At 43.5% G+C, this 19,853-nt stretch overlaps 2 protein-coding genes and 1 pseudogene across 4 annotated transcripts; all 3 read right to left on the reverse strand.

The window, feature by feature from the left end:
- Positions 1–674: 674 nt before the first annotated feature.
- On the reverse strand, positions 675–7,855 carry LOC112219010 (matrix metalloproteinase-16-like). Of its 2 annotated transcripts, none has more exons than XM_042301687.1 (4): positions 6,829–7,855; positions 5,317–5,439; positions 3,380–3,687; positions 675–2,369 (listed from the first exon to the last, which is right to left on the reverse strand). In XM_042301687.1, exons 1-4 carry the CDS (start codon positions 6,894–6,896, stop codon positions 2,104–2,106), a joined length of 765 nt encoding a protein of 254 aa, XP_042157621.1. In that variant the 5' UTR covers positions 6,897–7,855; the 3' UTR covers positions 675–2,103. The 2 variants fall into 2 exon arrangements, with proteins under 2 accessions (XP_042157621.1, XP_042157622.1); XM_042301688.1 differs by having other exon boundaries at positions 675–3,123.
- A 101-nt stretch (positions 7,856–7,956) lies between these two features.
- zpd (zona pellucida glycoprotein d) lies at positions 7,957–11,793 on the reverse strand. Of its 2 annotated transcripts, none has more exons than XM_042301686.1 (9): positions 11,630–11,793; positions 11,469–11,511; positions 11,269–11,376; positions 10,981–11,189; positions 10,619–10,776; positions 9,462–9,704; positions 9,083–9,257; positions 8,433–8,538; positions 7,957–8,112 (listed from the first exon to the last, which is right to left on the reverse strand). In XM_042301686.1, exons 1-9 carry the CDS (start codon positions 11,651–11,653, stop codon positions 7,994–7,996), a joined length of 1,185 nt encoding a protein of 394 aa, XP_042157620.1. In that variant the 5' UTR covers positions 11,654–11,793; the 3' UTR covers positions 7,957–7,993. The 2 variants fall into 2 exon arrangements, with proteins under 2 accessions (XP_042157620.1, XP_042157619.1); XM_042301685.1 differs by having other exon boundaries at positions 11,469–11,535.
- Positions 11,794–11,957: 164 nt separating this feature from the next.
- LOC121840027 lies at positions 11,958–18,871 on the reverse strand (annotated as a pseudogene).
- Between the last annotated feature and the right edge of the window lie 982 nt (positions 18,872–19,853).

Raw genomic sequence — 19,853 nt, forward strand, 5'->3', positions numbered from 1 at the left:
AGGAGACAGAACGCGTCTCCTTCCTGAGCGGTATGACGGCTGCGTGGTCCCATGGTGTTTATACTTGCCTACTATTGTTTGTACAGATGAACGTGGTACCTTCAGGCGTTTGGAAATTGCTCCCAAGGATGAACCAGACTTGTGGAGGTCTACAATTGTTTTTCTGAGGTCTTGGCTGATTTCCCCATAATGTTTTTTTCCCAAAGAGGCACTGAGTTTGAAGGTAGGCCTTGAAATACATCCACAGGTACACCTCAAATGGACTCAAATTATGTCAATTAGCCTATCAGAAGCTTCTAAAGCCATGACATCTTTTCTGGAATTTTCCAAGCTGTTTAAAGGCACAGTCAACTTGGTGTATGTTAACTTCTGACCCAATGGAATTGTGATACAGTGAATTATAAGTGAAATAATCTGTCTGTAAACAATTGTTGGAAAAATTACTTGGTTCATGTACAAAGTAGAAGCCCTAACCGACTTGCCAAAACTATAGTTTGTTAACCAGAAATTTGTGGAGTGGTTGAAAAACGAGGAGTGGTTAATGGAGCGGTTAATGACTGCAAACTAAGTGTATGTAAACTTCAGACTTCAACTGTATATATAAATACATTGAATGCACTATAGTCTGCCTACTCCTAATAGCATGTTCACCCAATATTGCATGCAAAGACTGGTTTGCCTTAATTCATGTTTTATTGCAAAATCTTTATATATTTGTGTAAAAGCTTTACAGAGCATGTCCTGCATGCATCATTTAACTCTGCTAACAGACAGAGAACACATTACAAATGTACAAATTTAAAAAACTGGAATAAAAACATTTTTGTACAACTACAATTTTAAGTATTCCTTCCTCTCCAACAGCCAACCAATACAAAACACAAACAATAAATGACAGAACACTGTTGATACAAAATTGACCACAAACCTGAAGTATATACGACCATTGTTTTTTACATGTGATAGTGTCTTTGCTGAGGAAAAACCTTTAACTATTGGTCTTCATCTGTCAATTGCACAATACAACAATTGCACTCTGGGTGTTGTATAAAAAGTATTTGGCCTCTGAATGAGAGAAGTTGGCACACAAAGAGTTGGTAACAAAGGGCGAGGGTGCAAAGAGGGGCATTTCCATTTCTTTAAATGACAAGAAGATTTATAGGACGTCACTTATGGTTAAGTTCAAAATGAATACAAACTGTTCTCATCACAAACCCATGTGACATATCATCACAGATGAGCATTAAAGCCTCTCCTAGGCAGACAGTGGAGAGCAGACTCCCAGATAAAGAGAGACTGCAGATGGAGTATGTCTACAGTGAAACATGACAGCATGGGAGAGGGGAGTCCCACAGGAAGATATCTCCAGCCAAACCGCTTTGGAAAAAAGTATGAAAAAAATAGGAGAGTGACTCGTTAATCAAGTTCATGAAGCACAATGCCAATGGAGCTCCGACCCTTCCCTTCGTGCCACCTCCCTCCCACCTCCTTCCCCCCTCCTCATCTCCTTCCAATGGAGATGGCCTAGGCCTACTAGTCTGCATAGGCTATAGCTCTGCTAGGGTACTACCCCCCCTAGAGGAAAGACACAGTGGGAGGCGGTGGTCTTGTGTTAACAGCACACACAACTGTTAGACATTCACGCACCACCACTCTGTTTTATAAGGACATTCACGGAAATCTGTAGCTAAACACGCTTAAAACTACAACCGCAACTAACAAAAATCTAAACACGGGACGTTAAAAGTGCATAATATCTGTTATAAACAGGCTTAAATCAAGATCGGGTAAAGCACCATGAAGGAAAGATAGGGAAACTGTGTGCTTGTATTTTTATGTAATGCTTGTGTGTATATATGTGTTCAAATGGAATGTGCCTATGTATGGTGTGTGTATGTGTTTGCGTGTGTGTGAATCCATTTCTGGAGCAGATCAAACCCACTCCTGCAGGGATCGTTTGCAGTGGACCAAAAGTCTGGGCGACCTCTTTCTTCTGAAGGGTGTTGATAATAGCATAAATCAATAGTAGGATGAACAGCACCAGGACTAGGGGCACGGTCACTATGATCAGGGTTATAACCTTGGCCTCGTTCTCAGCCATCCTCACCACATCCACCCCTTTGTCCTTCGCATCAGGTTCATAATCCACATCGTTGGTGTAATCCTTATTGGTCTCTCTGTCCACCTCATCCGGGACTGAGCCAACTGGTGGTTGTGGTTTTGGCTGGTCCACTGTTGGCCACTTGCGGCCTGTAACTGTGTCATCTGTATCTGGGTCCACACTGGGGATATGGGGTAGTCTGGGTCATCCTTCATCTTCTGGTTATCAAACCTCCAGTACCTGGAGCCCTTGTAGAAGTATGTGTAAGCTGGGTAGGGAAGACAAATATTGTTGAGGCAAATGTTGAAAAGCACCGAGGGAATTTACTGTGGAAATGCTATTTGTTCATTTTTTCAAGTTTGAGTCATTCGTTTGTTAACCTTCTTTGGGTATGCATCTTCTGCTCCAACTCTTGACAAGTTCATCACACTTCACAGGATACTGTCATTGCAGACCTGTGCTAGTCCTGTTCACCATTAGTAATAGTTACAGTACTGTGAAGGAGAAGCCTTCACTTGGACTAGAGACTATTTTTAATTCTCCTTCACAAGTACCTATCCCTTTTGATGAAAATGGAAAAATAAAAAACTACTTATCTGGAAGACATTTGACCATCATAGTTGTTTATTCACTATAGGAAACAGCTTTGAAAAGCATTAGCTGGGGTGGGACTTTGGTGGGAGAGGAGGAATTATGAGATACCTGCGTGAGATAACCTTTGCCAGGCATTCCATGTGTCCAAACTCTTTCCCCTCTCAGCTCAGTATCTATAGCCTCCCTCCATTTTTTACAGCCATTATCCCCTATAACAACTCACTCACCGCCATCATCGCTGAGGAAGGCTCCTTTAGGAGAGGATGGGACCTTGCCCCACCTGGAGACAGGTTTCGGGTAGTCGCTGTCACCGGTGCGAAACGATCATGAAACCGTGTGGTACAAAGGACTAATGACTCTCACAAGAAACTCCCTTTTCTTGAGGTCTCAGTCTTTCAACACTCAGGGCTAAATCTGTTTTCCCTTGACTAGATGAATGATTATTATCAATAACATTTAAGATTTAAAAAGATAGCTCAGTCAGTCAGTCAGTCGAGATCAGTTATGGTAGGGTAAATAAAATTAAATAAAATGGTATTGGTCACATACACAGATAGGAAGAGGAGAAAGAAAGAAAAAGAATATCAAAATATATCAATAGGATATTCATTTTGAACAAGGAAATAGTAGCAGTAAGTGATTGAGGGGGAAATGGGGGAAAACGGGACGAAATGTCTATCTAACCTGATGGATCGTGGTTGTCAAGGGTCCAGGGTTCATCAGCGTCAAAGTGCGTGTCTCCGCCCATCCCGGACCATGGGTAGTAGGCATGAGCCAGAGACCCCCCCTCGCCCTCAAACAGAGACATGTCTCCATGGAAACCAGATGCAAACAACAGCATGATATCTAGCATGTCCTGGCTGCTGTTAGTGATGTCTTGGAAAGCGACATCTTCAAAGCTCAGTGGAGTCACGCGCTCCCACACCTCGAAAGCTCTGCGGATGGCCTCCAGTGTCCGAACCTCACCAACCTTTGGGGTGATGTTCATAATGCTGGGAGAGGGGGTTGAGGATAAGACAAAATATTCTTAGCACAAACACTACCGGTCAAAAGTTTTAGAACACCTACTAATTCAAGGGTTTTTCTTTATTTTTTTACTATTTTCTACATTGTAGAATAATAGTAAAGACATCAAAACTTTGAAATAACACATATGGAATCATGTAGTAACCAAAAAAATGGTTAAACAAACCAAAATGTATTTTACATTTGAGATTCTCCAAATAGCCACCCTTTGCCTTGATGACAGCTTTGCACACTCTTGGCAGTCTCTTCGACAGCTTCATGAGGTAGTCACCTGGAATGCATTTCAATTAACAGGTGTGCCTTCTTAAAAGTTCATTTGTGGAATTTCTTTCCTTCTTAATGCATTTGAGCCAATCAGTTATGTTGTGACAAGGTAGGGGGGGTACAGAAGATAGCCCTATTTGGTAAAGTCCATATTTTGGCAAGAACAGCTCAAATAAGCAAAGAGAAACGACAGTCCATCATTACTGTCAGTCAATACGGAAAATAGGTCAATTTCAAGAACATATAAAGTTGCAAAAACCATCAAGCGCTATGATGAAACTGGCTATCATGAGGAACGCCACAGGAATGGAAGACCCAGAGTTACCTCTGCTGCAGAGGATAAGTTCATTAGAGTTATCAGCCTCAGAAATTGCTGCCCAAATAAATGCTTCAGAGTTCAAGTAACAGACACATCTCAACATCAACTGTGCAGAGGAGACTGTGTTAATCAGTTATTCATGGTTGAATTGCTGCAAAGAAACCACTACTAAAGGACACCAATAAGAAGAAGAAACGTGTTTGGGCCAAGAAACACGAGCAATGGACATTAGACCAGTAGAAATGTGTCCTTTGGTTTGGAGTCCAAATTGGAGATTTTTGGTTCCAATAGCCGTGTCTTTGTGAGACGCGGTGTGGGTGAATGGATGATCTCTGCATGTGTATTTTCCACCCTAAAGCATGGAGGAGGTGTTATGGTGTGGGGGTGCTTTAGAGGCGAGACTGTCTGTGATTTATTTAGAATTCAAGGCACACTTAACAAGCATGGCTACCACAGCATTCTGCAGCAATACACCATCCCATTTGGTTTGGGCTTAGTGGGACTATAATTTGTTTTACAACAGGACAATGACCTAACACACCTCTAGGCTGTGTAAGGGCTATTTTACCAAGAAGGAGAGTGATGGAGTGCTGCATCACATGACCTGGCCTCCACAATCCCCTGACCTCAACCAAATTGAGATGGTTTGGGATGAGTTGGACCGCAGAGTGAAGGAAAAGCAGCCAATATGTGCTCAGCATATGTGGGAACTCCTTGGAAAAGCATTCCAGGTGAAGCTGGTTGAGAGAATGCCAAGAGTGTGCAAAGCTGTCATCAAGGCAAAAGGTGGCTACTTTGAAGAATCTCAAATAGAAAATATATTTTTCACCGGTAGTGTATATATATATATATATAGAGGGTCATTACAAATTACGTATGTTGTCAGTGGTCTATACACATATGGGAATTCAGGTCTCTTTGCAGTGTTGTTTATACTGACGCTTTGCACGCCAGTCAGATTCCCAACATGGTTTTCTTAGAATCCCCCAGCATACATAGGCCTACCACACACCTGTAAGTCAGAAGGTTCTTGTCCCACTTCTGGCCAGTGAGAGCGTAGCGTTTCCACCTCAAACCATTCTCAGCCTGCTCAACAGATTTGTCTGGGACTCCACAGCGAGGCCTTCTCATGGCCCTAAAAGGGGAGTGGAAAAACACAATTGAATAGAGCCCAGATAACCACATAGATATATAGGATCAGATCCATTGTTCATTTAAGGCTAGAGTGGTTCCACAGTGCTAGACCAGGACGTGCAACTTTTCTATGTCTCAGAATAGCTCTATAATGTAATCATGACCTTACATTATTTTGACATCATTATCAATTTAGTTTCTATCAGTCTGTACAGTATAACTGAGGCTGCCAGTGGCATCCATACTGCATGGTTGACATCTGTCTGCTGGCTTGAGACAGGTAGCCAAACCTCCGCAACCACGACTACAATTATACAACAGAGATAGATAGATGGTGTGAGAGCTAGAGAAAGAGAGACAAATAGAGAGACAAGAGAATTGAGAGATTGAGAGCAACATCAAAGGGAGAGCAGTTAAAATATATAGAGAGGGGACAGAGAAACAGATGGTTTCTATTACTTCATGGCATTACTCTTTGAGTCACACCTTCTTATTGGCAGTTTAGATAACCACAGGGTCGGCCCAACAGATAATAGGACAGAGCAGACGTCATTGGGTGTAAGAGTAAAAGCTTTGGAATGTAAGCATTTAACCCAAAACAAAACACTGATATACAGATTTTAATCCATGTAAATTACAACAAAAATTCTACATAAACCGTCTAAATTCGACTGTACAATATATACCATTAATATAGCCACAAGCAGACGTGTGTCTGGCTGTAAAGTCTGGCGTACAATATTGATATACCACTGATAATCCAATGGAAACAAGAGACCCAGCCAAGACAGCACAGAGAGCTTGCCTTGCAAAAGCCTTGACAGGGGAATTTAAAAACAAATGGGCCCACTGAGCACAACCAGAGAGCTCATACTTTCTCTGTAAACAAGCATGCACTGCACACCTGCACACATAGACCCATACACACACAAACAGAGAGAGGGCAAGAGAGAGAGAAATAAAAGCAGCTTCAGGCCACCAAAATGGTGACTCATAGAGTGCTCGTTCTGGATATCTTGCACAACATGCCTGCAGGATAAGCAGTACAGTAGACGAGGAACACATTGTGGTTTACAAGCATGTAAATAGGGTTTTACCCTAGAGGTCAAACTTTTACACAACACACAATTACTCCTAATAATATGCCTGCCATGCATGAAGTGGGAATGTTGCCCAATATCCATTATTGGAAAGGTCAAGGGTCATACATGTGTGCATCAAATATGTCCATGTATCAGCGCATGAGAAGTCATTAGATCACATAAAATGCAAGATCAGTTTAGATTACCTGACCAGGATAATAGAGATCATGGTCATGCAACGTTTGTTAAAGGAAACTAAGTTCTAAGGCGATGGCCACAATTATACACACGAATACAACATACTGTACCTCTGCGTTGAAATGGTCTTCGTCCGCATTGGTAACAAGCCTGTTGCACAAAAGACGATTGAGGCCATTATTTGTTTCCACAGCCCCGGAGAAGCGCTTCTCCAGAGAGATGCCCTTTTTAATGCAGCCTCGTTCGCCCGTGCAATGGACTGTCATTCAGATGTGATTGAAAATTGCCGTCAAGTGATGAGTGATCTGCTATGTGACTGCATAGTCAAACTCTTTGGTTGAGTTATAAATCCAGTTTGTGTTCAAGTTCTCTCCGCAGTTCAACCACTGGGCATTGGGTCGTGGCGCGCTGAAATCGGATCGTTTGCGAAACAGCTCGGGTTAGAACTGGTAGAAATTATCCCCAAATATGTAATCATGGGTTATTTAAGGCCTGAGTCAGTTTTCCATTTATGCCCAGTTCCTAATGGCCCACACGAGCTAAAGGTAAGAACAGCATTTCTTCTGGCATATTAGTGTTTTACCTACTTCCCCTTCAGTCAATAGCTTTCCTGCACGATGAGGGAAGAGTAGAGAAAAGGTGTCGAGCGTCATATTTAGTTCTTGGTAAGATGTAGCCGTACTATACTCAGAACGTAATTGTGGAGGATACCCTAAACAAAATACAATTGTCTTACAAGTTACTTCCAAGTACCCAGAAGGTCTGTAAGATTTTAGTTAAACCACCGCATGCCTCTTGCAGGCTATCCTGGATTACATTGATAGTCCAATAAACTCACTGCCTTCTGAGAATACAAACAGAGCAGTGACCGCTAGAGAGATCGGGAGGAAAATTAAAGTAGCCTACATACTGTGGGAAGTCTATTAGACGACAAAGCAATTTCTCTTGAAAATTAACTCCCCTCCCCTGGGGATGAATTATAGCCCGACCCCCTCAGTTGGCTCCTATTGCCATCTGCTGATAGCTAAGAATCACTACACTATTGGATCAAATCAAGTGACACTATAATAGGAGTTGGTGTTTGATGAGACCAGTCATTAAACCAGTAACTCATGTTTGAACTTGTTTGTAACCCACAGCCACATTGAACTACAGGGCTGAATGCTCAGAGCTCTGTGGTAAGTCATGTTTATAAAATGTGAAAGGCACAACATTTCTGCAGAGAGCGACTCATTTAATTGTCATAGAAATTATTATTTTTATTCAAGTTGGATGTCAGCGGTTTGCTAGCTGTGACAGTCGTCGGTTTCCTGCCTTAGCGATGGTGATTAGGGCGAGGAGGAAGAGGCCCAGGACCCAGATGCCAGCCACAGGAATCATCAGCAGCAGCAGATCTGGAACAAAGTCAAGACTGTTGAAAACACCTCACACCACCCTGCCTCTAGCTGCAACATGAGCCCAGAGGGGTATACTACAATGTAGGATCAATGATTTAGCCAGCTAACATGCCTAAGGTCTTACAACCATTTTGAAAACTGAAAGAATGACTCAACCAAAAACATATACCCATGTTGAGCTTTTGTAGTATAGCCCTCTGGTCTATGTCACAATCATAAAAATTAAAAAATGCAGGCAAGTAGAGTGCGCAAGGGCAATTTTTGAGCCCGGCAAGAATATATTTTAATCTTACGTAGATAACGAAACAAATCCTTACTAGATTGGGGTCGGTCTGGTATGTCAATCCTGATTGGTCCATATGACAGTAGACCTTGAGTTGGGTCTCCACGCACTGCTGCCCTCTTGGTTATAGATTTGCACTCCTGTAGCAGTAAAGCATTAATAAAAGACAATCTTGTATGCCATGCCAACTTCTGAAAAGGCATTTTCTTCATGAATAGAAATAATATTTGAACATTTTTAACCCCTTTTGTCATCCCAATTTCATTGCATCCAAGTGGTAGTTATAGTTTAGTCCCATTGCTGCGACTCCCGTACAGACTGTGGAGAGGCGAAGGGCGAGAGCTGTGCGTCCTCCGAAACACAACCCCGCCGAGCCGCACTGCTTCTTGACAATGCTTACTTAACCCGGAAGTCAGCCGCACCAACGTGTCGAAGGAAACACCGTACACCTGGCGACCGTGTCAGTGTGCATTGCGCCTGGCCTGCCACAGGAGTCACTAGAGCACGATGGGACAAGGACAACCCGGCCAGCCAAACCCGGACAACACTGGGCCAATTGTGCGCCGCCTCATGGGTCTCCCGTTCGCGGCGACTAAACCTGGAATCGAACCAGGATCTGTAGTGACACAGCTAGCACCGCTATGCAGTGCCTTAGCCCGCTGCACCAAAGGCCAATGAACTTACAGGAATGCAGGGTTCGTCATCGTCCAGGGAGCACAAGCGCACTGCGCAGTGCAGGTACAGGTCATGAGGCTCCACAACAAAGCGGAACATGTCAAAGCTGTACCGGATGGTTGAGGCCTCTCCATTGGCGCCCATTGTCGTATTGAGAAAGGTGACAGTTTCGTCATTCACACACCTGTGAGGGGGAGTGTGTTGGGTTGAGTAAATCCAAGACCTTTGTCAAATTTAACACTATTCTGCAACAATTAGTCAGACATGCCAAATTGACCTCAGCTCAACTGAATTGCTCACAGCATGCTAAATGAATTGTTCATGCCATGTTTCAAGAGCAGAAGTAGGCGTACATGTTCCCAGGGATAAATGTTGATTGTCCACTCACCCATTGCGCAGCAGGGTGTGAACAGAGCTGTCTGTCTGGTTGGGTTTGGGGGACTGTGTGGCCCAGCATTCATTCACCCTCAAGTGGAAGACGTCCTCCAGCTCCACGACCTTGATCTCCACATACACCCTGTCCCGGAGGTGGATCAGCGGTGAGCTTTGGAACGCCTCTGTGTAGGTGTGATCTGTGAAGAGGGCCATCTCCACCTTGGCATCCAACTCACCCATCCGCATCACAGTCTCACTGAACCAAAACAGCACAGGATTACTGTGAGAGAAATGCTTGTCATATCCACATTACCTGAACCGGAAGAACTCCTGCTTATAAATCAGTGGTTAGTCCGACATTACTCGCTGTCCCAGATGGCGGTTGCTACCTAGGTAGTATTAATAGCCGTTGCTACCTAGGTAGTATTAATAAAAGGTAAAAATAAAACAAATTAAGGGTAAGCAAAATATTCTACCAACACTCACTAAGTGAATATTCCTCAATGCCCCACTTGAAAGCCACAGCGGTCTTCTAAAAGTTCACAGCTAGGTGCAGGTGGTTTGTTGGAATTTAGAAAATGCCCAGTTAAAGTCAATACATTATCCTCAAGGAAGTAATGCAACAACGGTGTATGCCACCATCTTCCCCATTTCAAATCTTCTCCCATTGAGACAGACAAGTGTCATTCAACACAGCTTTATTTCTGAGTCACACTCATGACATGCAGCACTTGTGGACACCCACCTGTCTCAATCAATGAGAATAATTGAAATCAAGATTGCGTCACATGGCAAAAGTGAAATAAACAGCATTTTCTAAATTCCAACCACCTACAACTAGCCATGGAGGGTTACAAGACAGTGGTGGCTTTCACGAAGGGAATTGAGATATAATAACCAAGATTAGTATAACATTTACCTTTAACACCATCAACAGCTGGAACATCAGTAATGTCAGACTAGCAAGAATAACTCCTGGACCTATTGTACAGGCTCAAACTAGAGCCCAGAATTGTTCCTGGAGAGGAAACCCGAGTATCAAATAATAAGGCAATGTGACAAATTGCATCTCAAGTGAGTCTACTTGTTAGGTCGTTCCAGTAATAGACCAAGACAAACTTTAAGTACATTAAGTTGTGATCAAGTCAATTTTTAGAGAGTGGGCCTTACCTAGAGAAGGGGATGATGGGGTACGGCAAACTGACAGTGCGGATGTATGGGTAGATACACGTGTACTCAATTTTTATCATTGGGTCTCTTATTATATTTCCATAGACTTGAGGGGCCGACATGAGAGTTAAGGCGTATGCAATGTGAGTGATGTTTTTCTGTTGTAAAAAGAGAGAGCACAATGCCAGTAAAAACAAACTTCCAGCTTCATAAATAAGTCACCACTTGGACTTGCTGCGATAACAAGGGTAAAAACTCCTGCCCTCAAATCAGCGCATGACAACTATAGATCAGTGTGTTGAGCCTTTTCTGAGACAGGATTATCAAAGGATAATATGAAGTGTGGGATGAATCATACTTACCTCCAGTGGTTTACCGCCACAGGAAACGTACTGATCCTTTGATATCCGCACAATGTAGTATGGGACATCAGACATAACCTCCTTTTGGGCACGACAAGACTCATTCTTCAAGTGCAGAGATTCCATAGGTACTTTGTAGTACTGGAAAAAGTCCTCATTCACCATGATAGTAATGTAGTCTTTGCCACACATGACATTGATGGTAGCAACTAAAATAAATTAAAACAATTTTAGAACAAATTCCAATAGAACTATTGTAGTTATTCTGGTCTACCAAAATGTTTAAACCTTTGTCACACAGGTCTCCATAGTAGCCAACAGCACATTTGCAGTTGCTTTTGTCGAGGGATAGCAAACACTTGGTTGTGTCAGTGCAGTGTGTGACAGTGCATATTCCTGAGAGAAAACATGACATCAATGGAGGCCACTCATGAAATTATCAAGTAAATACTCGCAAGCTATAGATATCAGACAAATGTGTTTCTCACCAAGGACACGGTCACAGCAGAAAATGACGAGGACCAAAAATACCTGGTAAATTCCACAGCAATTAACCTACATGATATTTAACAGGTTTAATTAATTTTCTACATTGTAGTTTCTAAACGTGTCCTTTTGTTTCAATACAAGCATAACAGTATCTACACACCTTCAAGTTGAATTTGAGCGCCATTGGTTATTTGCAATCTGTTCCCAAAATATATAATTATTTTTGTACTGACTTGAATTACTGGAAGGTCAAAGTAACATAGTCCTGTCTGAAGAATACAAAAATAAACGTAGCCTTATATACTCAACAGATCGAAAGGCCTGGAGCTGTAATTACCATAGACCTAGGTGATTACCTGAATGTAAAACACCTGTTTATTTGTATCCAGTCACACACCTTCATTTCCCTCGGAGTGCCCCAACTTCCATCGAGTAACCTCATTGGCCAAGCACAGAAATGAAGTCACCCCATCTTTCCCAGCCTATCAGCAACCTAATTGCACCAGTCAATTGCAGAACCCCTCCTATCCAGAAAAACAAACATTGCAGGGAGAGACATGGCTTAATAGAGAGGTTGATAATTTAGGGATTTTTAATTTCACAATGTTCGTCTCAATTTTTTATGGTCTTCCAATGGAGATGGCCTAGGCCTACTAGTCTGCATAAGCTATAGCTCTGCTAGGGTACTACCCCCCCTAGAGGAAAGACACAGTGGGAGACGGTGGTCTTGTGTTAACAGCACACACAACAGTTAAACATTCACGCACCACCACTCTGTTTTATAAGGACATTCACAGAAATCTGTAGCTAAACACGCTTAAAACTACAACCGCAACTAACAAAAATCTAAACACGGGACGTTAAAAGTGCATAATATCTGTTATAAACAGGCTTAAATCAAGATTGGGTAAAGCACCATGGAGGAAAGATAGCGAAACTGTGTGCTTGTATTTTTATGTAATGCTTGAGTGTATATATGTGTTCAAATGGAATGTGCCTATGTATGGTGTGTGTATGTGTTTGCGTGTGTGTGAATCCATTTCTGGAGCAGATCAAACCCACTCCTGCAGGGATCGTTTGCAGTGGACCAAAAGTCTGGGCGCCTCTTTCTTCTGCAGGGTGTTGATAATAGCATAGATCAATAGTAGGATGAACAGCACCAGGACCAGGGGCACGGTCACTATGATCAGGGTCATAACCTTGGCCTCGTTCTCAGCCATCCTCACCACCACATCCACCCCTTTGTCCTTCGCATCAGGTTCATAATCCACATCGTTGGTGTAATCCTAATTGGTCTCTCTGTCCACCTCATCCGGGACTGAACCAACTGGTGGTTGTGGTTTTGGCTGGTCCACTGTTGGCCACTTGCGGCCTGTAACTGTGTCATCTGTATCTGGGTTCACGCCTGGGGCTCCATCACAGCCCATAAAGTCTTTAAGGATGGATCTGGGGTAGTCTGGGTCGTCCTTCATCTTCTGGTTATCAAACCTCCAGTACTTGGAGCCCTTGTAGAAGTATGTGTAAGCTGGGTAGGGAAGACAAATATTGTTGATGCGAATGTTGAAAAGCACCGAGGGAATTTACTGTGGAAATGCTATTTGTTCATTTTTTTCAAGTTTGAGTCATTAGTCTGTTAACCTTCTTTGGGTATGCATCTTCTGCTCCAACTCTTGACAAGTTCACAGGATACTGTCATTGCAGACCTGTGCTAGTCCTGTTCACCATTAGTAATAGTTACAGTACTGTGAAGGAGAAGCCTTCACTTGGACTAGAGACTATTTTTAATTCTCCTTCACAAGTACCTATCCCTTTTGATGAAAATGGAAAAATAAAAAAACTACTTATCTGGAAGACATTTGACCATCATAGTTGTTTATTCACTATAGGAAACAGCTTTGAAAAGCATTAGCTGGGGTGGGACTTTGGTGGGGGAGGAGGAATTATGAGATACCTGCGTGAGAAAACCTTTGCCAGGCATTCCATTTGTCCAAACCCTTTCCCCTCTCAGCTCAGTATCTATAGCCTCCCTCCATTTTTTTACAGCCATTATCCCCTATAACAACTCACTCACCGCCATCATCGCTGAGGAAGGCTTATTTATTTATTTATTTCACCTTCATTTAACCAGGTAGGCTAGTTGAGAACAAGTTCCCATTTGCAACTGCGACCTGGCCAAGATAAAGCGTAGCAATTCGACACATACAACAACACAGAGTTACACATGGAATAAACAAAACATAGTCAATAATACAGTAGAGCAAAAGAAAACAAAAAGTCTATATACAGTGAATGCAAATGAGGTAAGTTAAGGAAATAAATAGGCCATGGTGGCGAAGTAATTACAATATAGCAATTAAACACTGGAATGGTAGATCGGCAGAAGATGAATGTGCAGGTAGAGACACTGGGGTGCAAATGAGCAAAATAAATAAATAAATACCAGTATGGGGATGAGGTAGGTAGATAGATGGGCTGTTTACAGATGGGCTATGTACAGGTGCAGTGATCTGTTAAGCTGCTCTGACAGCTGGTGCTTAAAGCTAGTGAGGGAGATGTGAGTCTCCAGCTTCAGAGATTTTTGCAATTCGTTCCAGTCATGGGCAGCAGAGAACTGGAAGGAAAGACGACCAAAGGAGGAATTGGCTTTGGGGGTGACCAGTGAAATATACCTGCTGGAGCGCGTGCTACGAGTGGGTGCTGCTATGGTGACCAGTGAGCTGAGATAAGGTGGGGCTTTACCTAGCACAGACTTGTAGATAACCTGTAGCCAGTGGGTTTGGCGATGAGTATGAAGTGAGATCAACGAGAGCGTACAGGTCGCAATGGTGGGTAGTGTATGGGGGCTTTGGTGACCAAACGGATGGCACTGTGATAGACTGCATCCAGTTTGTTGAATAGAGTGTCGGAGGCTATTTTATAGATGACATCACCGAAGTCGAGGATCGGTAGGATGGTCAGTTTTAGGGTATGTTTGGCAACATGAGTGAAGGATGCTTTTTTGCGATATAGGAAGCCGATTCTAGATTTAATTTTGGATTGGAGATGCTTAATATAAGTCTGGAAGGAGAGTTTACAGTCTAACCAGACACCCAGGTATTTGTAGTTGTCCACGTATTCTAAGTCAGAGCCGTCTAGAGTAGTGATGCTGGACGGGCGAGCAGGTGCGGGCAGTGATCGATTGAATAGCATGCATTTAGTTTTACTTGCATTTAAGCAGTTGGAGGCCACAGAAGGCCACGGAAGTTGTATGGCATTGAAGCTCGTCTGGAGGTTAGTTAACACAGTATCCAAGGAGGGGCCAGAAGTATACAGAATGGTGTCGTCTGCGTAGAGGTGGATCAGAGAATCACCAGCAGCAAGAGCAACATCATTGATGTATACAGAAAAGAGAGTCGGCCCGAGAATTGAACCCTGTGGCACACCCATAGAGACTGCCAGAGGTCCGGACAACAGGCCCTCCGATTTGACACACTGAACTCTATCAGAGAAGTAGTTGGTAAACCAGGCGAGGCAATCATTTGAGAAACCAAGGCTGTCGAGTCTGCCAATAAGAATGTTGTGATTGACAGAGTCGGAGCCTTGGCCAGGTCGATGAATACGGCTGCACAGTAATGTCTCTTATCGATGGCGGTTATGATTTAGAACCTTGAGCGTGGCTGAGGTGCACCCACGACCAGCTCTGAAACCAGATTGCATAGCGGAGAAGGTATGGTGGGATTCTAAATGGTCAGTAAACTGTTTGTTAACTTGGCTTTCGAAGACCTTAGAAAGACAGGGTAGGATAGATATAGGTCTGTAGCAGTTTGGGTCTAGAGTGTCACCCCTTTGAAGAAGAGGGGGATGACCGCGCAGCCTTCCAATCTTTGGGAATCTCAGACGATACGAAAGAGAGTTTGAACAGGCTAGTAATAGGGGTTGCAACAATTTCGGCAGATCATTTTAGAAAGAGAGGGTCCAGATTGTCTAGCCTGGCTGATTTGTAGGGGCCCAGATTTTTCAGCTCTTTCAGAACATCAGCTATCTGGATTTGGGTAAAGGAGAAATGGTGGGGGTGCCAGGCAGTTGACCGGGGTAGGGGTAGCCATATGGAAAGCATGGCCAGCCGTAGAGAAATGCTTATTGAAATTCTCAATTATAGTGGATTTATCGGTGGTGACAGTGTTTCCTAGCCTCAGAGCAGTGGGCAGCTGGGAGGAGGTGCTCTTATTCTCCATGGACTTTACAGTGTCCCAGAACTTTTTTGAGTTAGTACTACAGGATGCAAATTTCTGTTTGAAAAAGCTTGCCTTAGCTTTTCTAACTGCCTGTGTATATTTGTTACTAACTTCCCTGAAAAGTTGCATATCACGGGGGCTATTCGATGCTAATGCAGAACGCCACAGGATGTTTTTGTGCTGGTCAAGGGCAGACAGGTCTGGAGTGAACCAAGGACTGTATCTATTCCTAGTTCTACATTTTTTGAGAGGGGCATGCTTATTTAGGATGGTGAGGAAGGCACTTTTAAAGAATAGCCAGGCATCCTCTGCTGACGGGATGAGGTCTATGTCATTCCAGGATACCCCGGCCAGGTCGATTAGAAAGGCCTGCTCGCAGAAGTGTTTCAGGGGGCGTTTGACAGTGATGAGGGGTGGTCGTTTGGTCGCAGACCCATTACGGATGCAGGCAATGAGGCAGTGATCGCTGATATCTTGATTGAAAACAGCAGAGGTGTATTTGGAGGGCGAATTAGTTAGGATGACATCTATGAGGGTGCCCGTGTTTACTGATTTGGGGTTGTACCTGGTAGGTTCATTGATAATTTGTGTGAGATTGAGGGCATCAAGCTTAGTTTGTATGTGATGTCATCGCATATGTAGGAGGTGGAACAACATGGTTGGTTAAGGCATATTGAGCAGGGCTAGAGGCTCTACAGTAAAATAAGACAGTAATCACTAACCAGGACAGTAATGGACAAGGCATATTGATATTAGAGCGAGGCATGCGTAGCCAAGTGAACATATATGGGTCCAGTGAGTGGTTGGGCTGGATGGGGACATGGCGATTCAGACAGTTAGCAGGCCGATGCTAACAAGCTAACAGTTAGTAGGCCGGGGCTAAACAAGCTAACAGTTAGCAGGCCGGCAGCTAGCAGTTAGTAGACCGGGGCAAGCTAGCAGTTAGCAGACCGGGGCAAGCTAGCAGTTAGCAGGCCGGGTTAGCAAGCAGTTAGCAGGGGCTAGCATTTAGCAGACCGGGTTAGCAAGCAAGCAGTTAGCCAGGGCTAGCAGTTAGCAGACCGGGCCCGGCAAGCTAGCAGTTAGCAGACCGGGTTAGCAAGTAAGCAGATAGCAGGGGCTAGAAAATTAGCCTTTGGGGACGTCGCGATGGGGGTAGGTCTGTTTTTGCCTCTTCGTGCGGTGACGTCGCGCCTGAGGGGCCTGTAGTCCTCGGGCAGATTATGTCGGTATTCCAGTCGTAGGGGATCTGCGGGGTTACATGCCCCATACCGGCTGTTGAAGGGGTCCGGATATTGTAGCCCAGGAGTATATTTCGGTGGTAGCAGAGGATGGGACCTTGCCCCACCTGGAGATAAGTTTCGGGTAGTCACTGTCACTGGTGCGAAACTCTTCATCAAAACGCCAGTATCTGCAGGAGAGGAAGGTGACAAGATGGATCATGAAACCGTGTGGTACAAAGGACTAATGACTCACAAGAAACTCCCTTTTCTTCAGTTCTCGGTATTTCAACACTCAGGGCCAAATCTGTTTTCCCTTGACTAGAGGAATGATATTTATCAATAACATTTCAGATTTAAAAAGATTGCTCATCAGTCAGTTAGTTGAGATCAGTTATGGTAGGGTAAATAAAATGAAATAAAATGGTATTGAAAGTCCGTGTTGCCCAGCAACAGGCCCAAAACATCACTGCTCTAGAGGAGATCTGCATGGAGGAATGGGCCAAAATACCAGCAACAGTGTGTGAAAACTTTGTGAAGATTTACAGAAAACGTTCGACCTCTGTCATTGCCAACAAAGGGTATATAACAAAGTATTGAGATAAACTTTTGTTATTGACCAAATACTTATTTTCCACCATAATTTGCAAATAAATTCATTAAAAATCCTAGTGTGATTTTCTGGATTTTTCCCCCTCATTTTGTCTGTCATAGTTGAAGTGTACCTATGATGAAAATTACAGGGCTCTCTCATCTTTTTAAGTGGGAGAACTTGCACAATTGGTGGCTGACTAAATACTTTTTGCCCCACTGTACATCCTAGACGTCAAGTTAGCAGCGGCAGCTGTAAACGTGGGCTAGGAAAGGACGGACAATCTCCTCAGGAAGACAGGGTACTACAACGAATCAGTTTAACCACAAGACATATTCTTCAAAGGACAAGAGCGATCTCTGCTGGGCAACCCACCCTTCCATCTACGGCCAATCTATCGAAGCGGAGCTCAGAGTAAATATTTCTTGCATTTTCCTTTTTCAAATGTCCGGCTATTTAGAATGCATAAGACTCTGTATTTACGATAGCATAGCTTCATAAGGTCCGATAGAGACCCAATCCATTTGTTCCTCAGTCTTCTCGCGCTTTCATTCAAACCCATCCCCTTTTCTTTGTGTAACCAGCTGTAATATCGGTTCATTCCATAAGGGACGTTTTCTTGTATGACATAATTAGTAATCAATGTATGATCCAGCCTGTGTATATGTAATTCTGTGTGATTATTTAGGTATGTAGTAAATAAATAATTAAACCAAAATGTGTATTGCTGATTCAACTTGTTAGCCAGGGTTCGTGAAGATAACCAAGAATTTTACGACGTTCAGATGAGACTGAATAAGGTGACGATGAATAATTGACTGCTATTGATATAAAAGATTACCAGGTCTTTAAGAGTTTATTCGGAAGACAACGGCTCTATAAACATTCTTCCGTGGTCCCCCGACTTTCTAGTTAATTACATTTACATCATTAGTTTAATCAGGTAATATTAATTACAGAGAAATTATTTTATAAAATAGCATGTCATATCATTTAATCCGGCATAGCAAAGACACAACAGCACCCATTAGATTTAAACTATTACACATAAAATAAACTTAATATATGAGAATAAAATAAAATACACACCTTTGAAAAAGACACATTTTCCATCATGTCGTTCATAACCAGAGTCTATATCATCAGGTAGTCCAACCCAGAAGACCGAGATAGGCATTGGGTAGTTGTCCAGGACAAGGTTCCTTCTAACTCTCCAGAACCAGCGACCCTGGCAACGACAGAAGATACCATCAGAACATAATCACCTACGTCATCTTCTTTTGGGAGATTAGAATGGAGTATGAAGTAATACATCTATACAAAATTAGACTAGCCCTGCTTCTCACCTTGAAGACGAACATCTCCCCTCGCAGCATGGTGACCGTATCAAAGTCCCCGTCACAGATATTGGGGGCAGTGTGGTCTGGCTGCTTTGGGGGGGCGACGAGGCTCATTCCTCCTGATGTAAGGGGTCACCGGCACTGGATCAGGCCAGGGGATGGTGGGGTCTGGGTAGGGTATCGGAGGGAGGGGAGGTGCGGAGGTGGGATCTGGTTCTTGTTGGTCTGGGGTATAGGTAGGCCTGAAGGGGTCTGTCTCAAGGGGACTATCAGGGGTGGTGATGGGGGCTCGGTCTAGAGGAGCAGTGGTGGTGGGGTTTTGGTTTGGGGCAGTGTCATCATCAGCGGTGGCGGGTGGGTCCTGAGTGGGAGCATTGTCTGGAGATCCTGCACAATCCAAGATGATGACATTATAAATGCTATGGGTTTGACAATGAACCTCACATATATCCCTACATGCTTTCTCTGCCCCCACCCCTCTCCCTTTTCAAGTTGTATTAGTCGTATGTACAGGATACACATGGTATACACAGTCCAATGAAATGCTTACTTGCAGGTTCCTTCTCGACCATGCAACGACAATAAGAAATTATAAAAGATAAAGTAAATGGCTCAGTAGAATAGCGCCTTCTCTTGTTAGGGTGCTCTCTCTCATGACCCTGTGAGGGAGGACGTCAATTAAACGGGTTCTACTATGCATGTACACTACCGTTCAAAAGTTTGGGGTCACTTAGAAATGTCCTTGATGGCCAGAAACAAATAACTTTCTTCTGAAACTCATCAGTCTGTCCATGTTCTGAGAAATGAAGGGTATTCCATGCGAGAAAATGCCAAGAAACTGAAGATCTCATACAGCGCTGTGTACTACTCCCTTCACAGAACAGCGCAAACTGGCCCTAACCAGATTGGAAAGAGGAGTGGGAGGCCCCGGTGCACAAATGAGCAAGAGGACAAGTACATTAGAGTGTCTAGTTTGAGAAACAGACGCCTCAAAAGTCCTCAACTGGCAGCTTCATTA

Source organism: Oncorhynchus tshawytscha, linkage group LG19 (genome assembly GCF_018296145.1).
Source record: "Oncorhynchus tshawytscha isolate Ot180627B linkage group LG19, Otsh_v2.0, whole genome shotgun sequence".
In the NCBI taxonomy this organism is placed as follows: Eukaryota; Metazoa; Chordata; class Actinopteri; order Salmoniformes; family Salmonidae; genus Oncorhynchus; species Oncorhynchus tshawytscha.